The sequence below is a fragment of the Pterocles gutturalis genome, unplaced genomic scaffold (genome assembly GCF_000699245.1).
Source record: "Pterocles gutturalis isolate BGI_N339 unplaced genomic scaffold, ASM69924v1 scaffold25636, whole genome shotgun sequence".
NCBI lineage: Eukaryota > Metazoa > Chordata > Aves > Pterocliformes > Pteroclidae > Pterocles > Pterocles gutturalis.
The window spans coordinates 1-2498 of NW_010101131.1; the positions used below are offsets into that span (position 1 = coordinate 1).

Consider the following 2498-nt stretch of genomic DNA (forward strand, 5'->3'; position numbering starts at 1 on the left):
TTTCATCATGGTGGAGGTGCACCAGCCCAACAGCGAGCCCGACGTCAATGAAGTGAGGCCCTTGCCCCAGGCCAGAGGTGGGTGTCACGTTATCGGGGTGAAAAATACCTCTCGGGGTATTACAGGAGAAGAGACAGACCTCAAGAGGAGGAACTGGGGGAGTTGGAAGAAGATTTGCACCAGGCTGCAGGTCCCTGCCTGAGCAGCAGTCCTGGTTGCAGGGCTTCACCCCTCCTGCCACGGAGGGGCTGCAGGGGCAAACGTTGGGATTTTGGTTCAGACTCCAGGTTAATAAGGTTGGGGAAAAGCCCCAGAGCCTGGATCGGTGTGGCAACGTTTGGAAACTGTGTGTTGGTTTGCTTTATTTCCGAGATCAATTTTCAATTGCAGAAAACAGCTTGACAGCATCCTGGCAAAAAAGTGAAAATCCAGAAAACACGTAAAGCCTTCCGCAGTCTTGTCAGCAGTAGTGGTATTAATTTCTGAGATAGAGCCCTCAGCCCTGGCTTTTGGCAACGCTGGAAAACCTGCGGGGCCCAGGGCCGGGGCAGCCAGCTCCCCATCAGCATTCAGCACGCTCTTCAAAGCCTCCCTGGGCTTCCAGTGCCATTCAGACTGACCTTCACTTAAAGACCAAGCTCTGGCAGGCAGCTGATTGCAGCCTCTCTCTTCTGTGGGCTTTGTTAGTTCATAAAATCTACTTCCAGTGGCGTTTTAAAAGAAAAAAAGAAGCAATTATGAGATTTTCCCATTAACTCCAGATTTGGGGCAAAAAAAAAAAAAAAAAGTCTAATTGTTCCCACGCAGAGCCTGGGGGTCAGATTTATCCTGAGCATATCTTGGGAAAAAGAAGTGGAAATGAGGGAGGAGCGTGCTGGGCTCCGCAGGTCCCTGGGCAATGGCTCCGGTCCAGCGGGATGGGGAGGGGTGGCCCTGGGGTGCTGAGGGTGCCCGGGAGGGTGGGCTCTGCTTTGGGCTGAGACCCCTTGGGGCTGGGGATACCCACAGCATCCCCGAGCCCCCGCTGGAAATGCATCCAGGCTCTGGGGACGCGATGTGAGTGGCATTGTCGCCCTCCTGTGGCACCGTCCTCCTGCTGCAGTTAGTTGGTTAAGCTGGAGGTGATGGGTGACGGGCTGGGTGCCAGCCTCTCGCACCCAACGGGGGCCGGATCCTGCCCGAGGGGTGTCAGCAGTGTGACCCCAACTCCTCCAAGTCCCAGAGCCGATTTCCCAAACCTTCATCCCTCTCCGCAGGAGCTGTCACAGTGCAGTGACATTTCCAGAGGCAGTGTCCCCATCCGCACCCAGAGCCTGCATCCCAGAAGGAGAGGAAGCTCCCACCCAGCATCTCCTCTTCGCTGGGGTCTGTCCCCATCTCCTCCCAGCCCCTGGTGCTGAGCAGGGGCTGGCTCAGACTGGTCTCTGGCAGGATCCCCATGCCCCTCACCCTCTCCCTCCATCCCAGTTCAGCATCTGGGCTGGATCCAGGAGCTGGGTTTGAGGCCACTTGTCCCTCCCTGTGCCCAGCTTGGCTCTTCAGGAGGGGTCCCCTTGGGACCCCCCGCTCTAAGTCCAGGTTAAATCCCAGGGACCCTGCCCAGCCCTGGGAGCAGCTGAGATATCCTCGCCCTGGTCCGTGGCCCCGCGGGGGCTCGGCTGGCCGCAGAGCCGTGCTGCCCAGTCTCCTGGCTAACAGCCCTCGTCTCTCGCCAGCCTCCACGCTCTCCCAGCTGTCGGACAGCGGGCAGACCCTCAGCGAGGACAGCGGGGTGGACATCGGGGAGGTCGAGATGAGCGGCAAGGACAAGAGCCGGCAGCCGGTCCCTGCAAAAAGCCGAAGCCTCAAGGAGGCCACGAGGAGCGAGGGGACAGCAGAAGGGGCCACCAAGCCGGTGAGGCTGAGTGCCCAGGGGCCTGGGGGTGCTGCCCGTTGTGGGAGGTGGACACCTGGGGCTGCCAAGGGGCAGTGCTGCTCCCCCTGGTTCTGCCTGTGGGCAGCATCCCCTCTTGTGTGCTTTGATGGGTCGTTTATCGTCTTTGATGAGCTGAATCAGCTCGCTCGCTGGTGGGCTGAGTGCTGGGGAAGGGAGCCAGGAGTAGCTGAGAAGGGCACTGGAGGGCTGGTTCACTCCATCCTGGGTCCTGGGTAATCCCAGTCCCTCCCAGATCCAGCAAGCAGTACTTGGGATATGGTAGAGTGCCGAGCTCGATGGGGATGTCTGATTCTGTGATCCGCAGGGCACAGTGTCCCATGGGTGAAGTCGCCTGGAAGGGAATGTGGCATCAGGTATCAGGAGTAAATTAGAGGGTTCTGATGGTGGTGAGGTTGAGGGATGCAGGCAGGCACTCAGAGAGCTGCTCTGCTCCTCCCCAAGCCCGCCCAGACCTGCACAGGGCTGGGATCGTGGATGTCGGGAGTCAGAGAGCAACCACATCTGTCCCTCTCCCGTGGCAGCTTGCCGTGGGTGGACCTGGCGGCCGTGGGGCCATGGTTGG

General features: G+C 59.4%; 1 protein-coding gene across 1 annotated transcript in view; it reads left to right on the top strand.

The window, feature by feature from the left end:
• Nucleotides 1-6: 6 nt before the first annotated feature.
• Nucleotides 7-2498, top strand: part of LOC104468346 (whirlin-like) — a 3578-nt gene continuing 1086 nt past the window's right edge. The window contains exons 1-2 of the mRNA XM_010082445.1: nt 7-77; nt 1716-1894. Coding sequence (XP_010080747.1) covers nt 8-77; nt 1716-1894 — 249 coding nt within the window. The 5' untranslated portion in view covers nt 7. The remainder of the gene's footprint in view (nt 78-1715; nt 1895-2498) is intronic.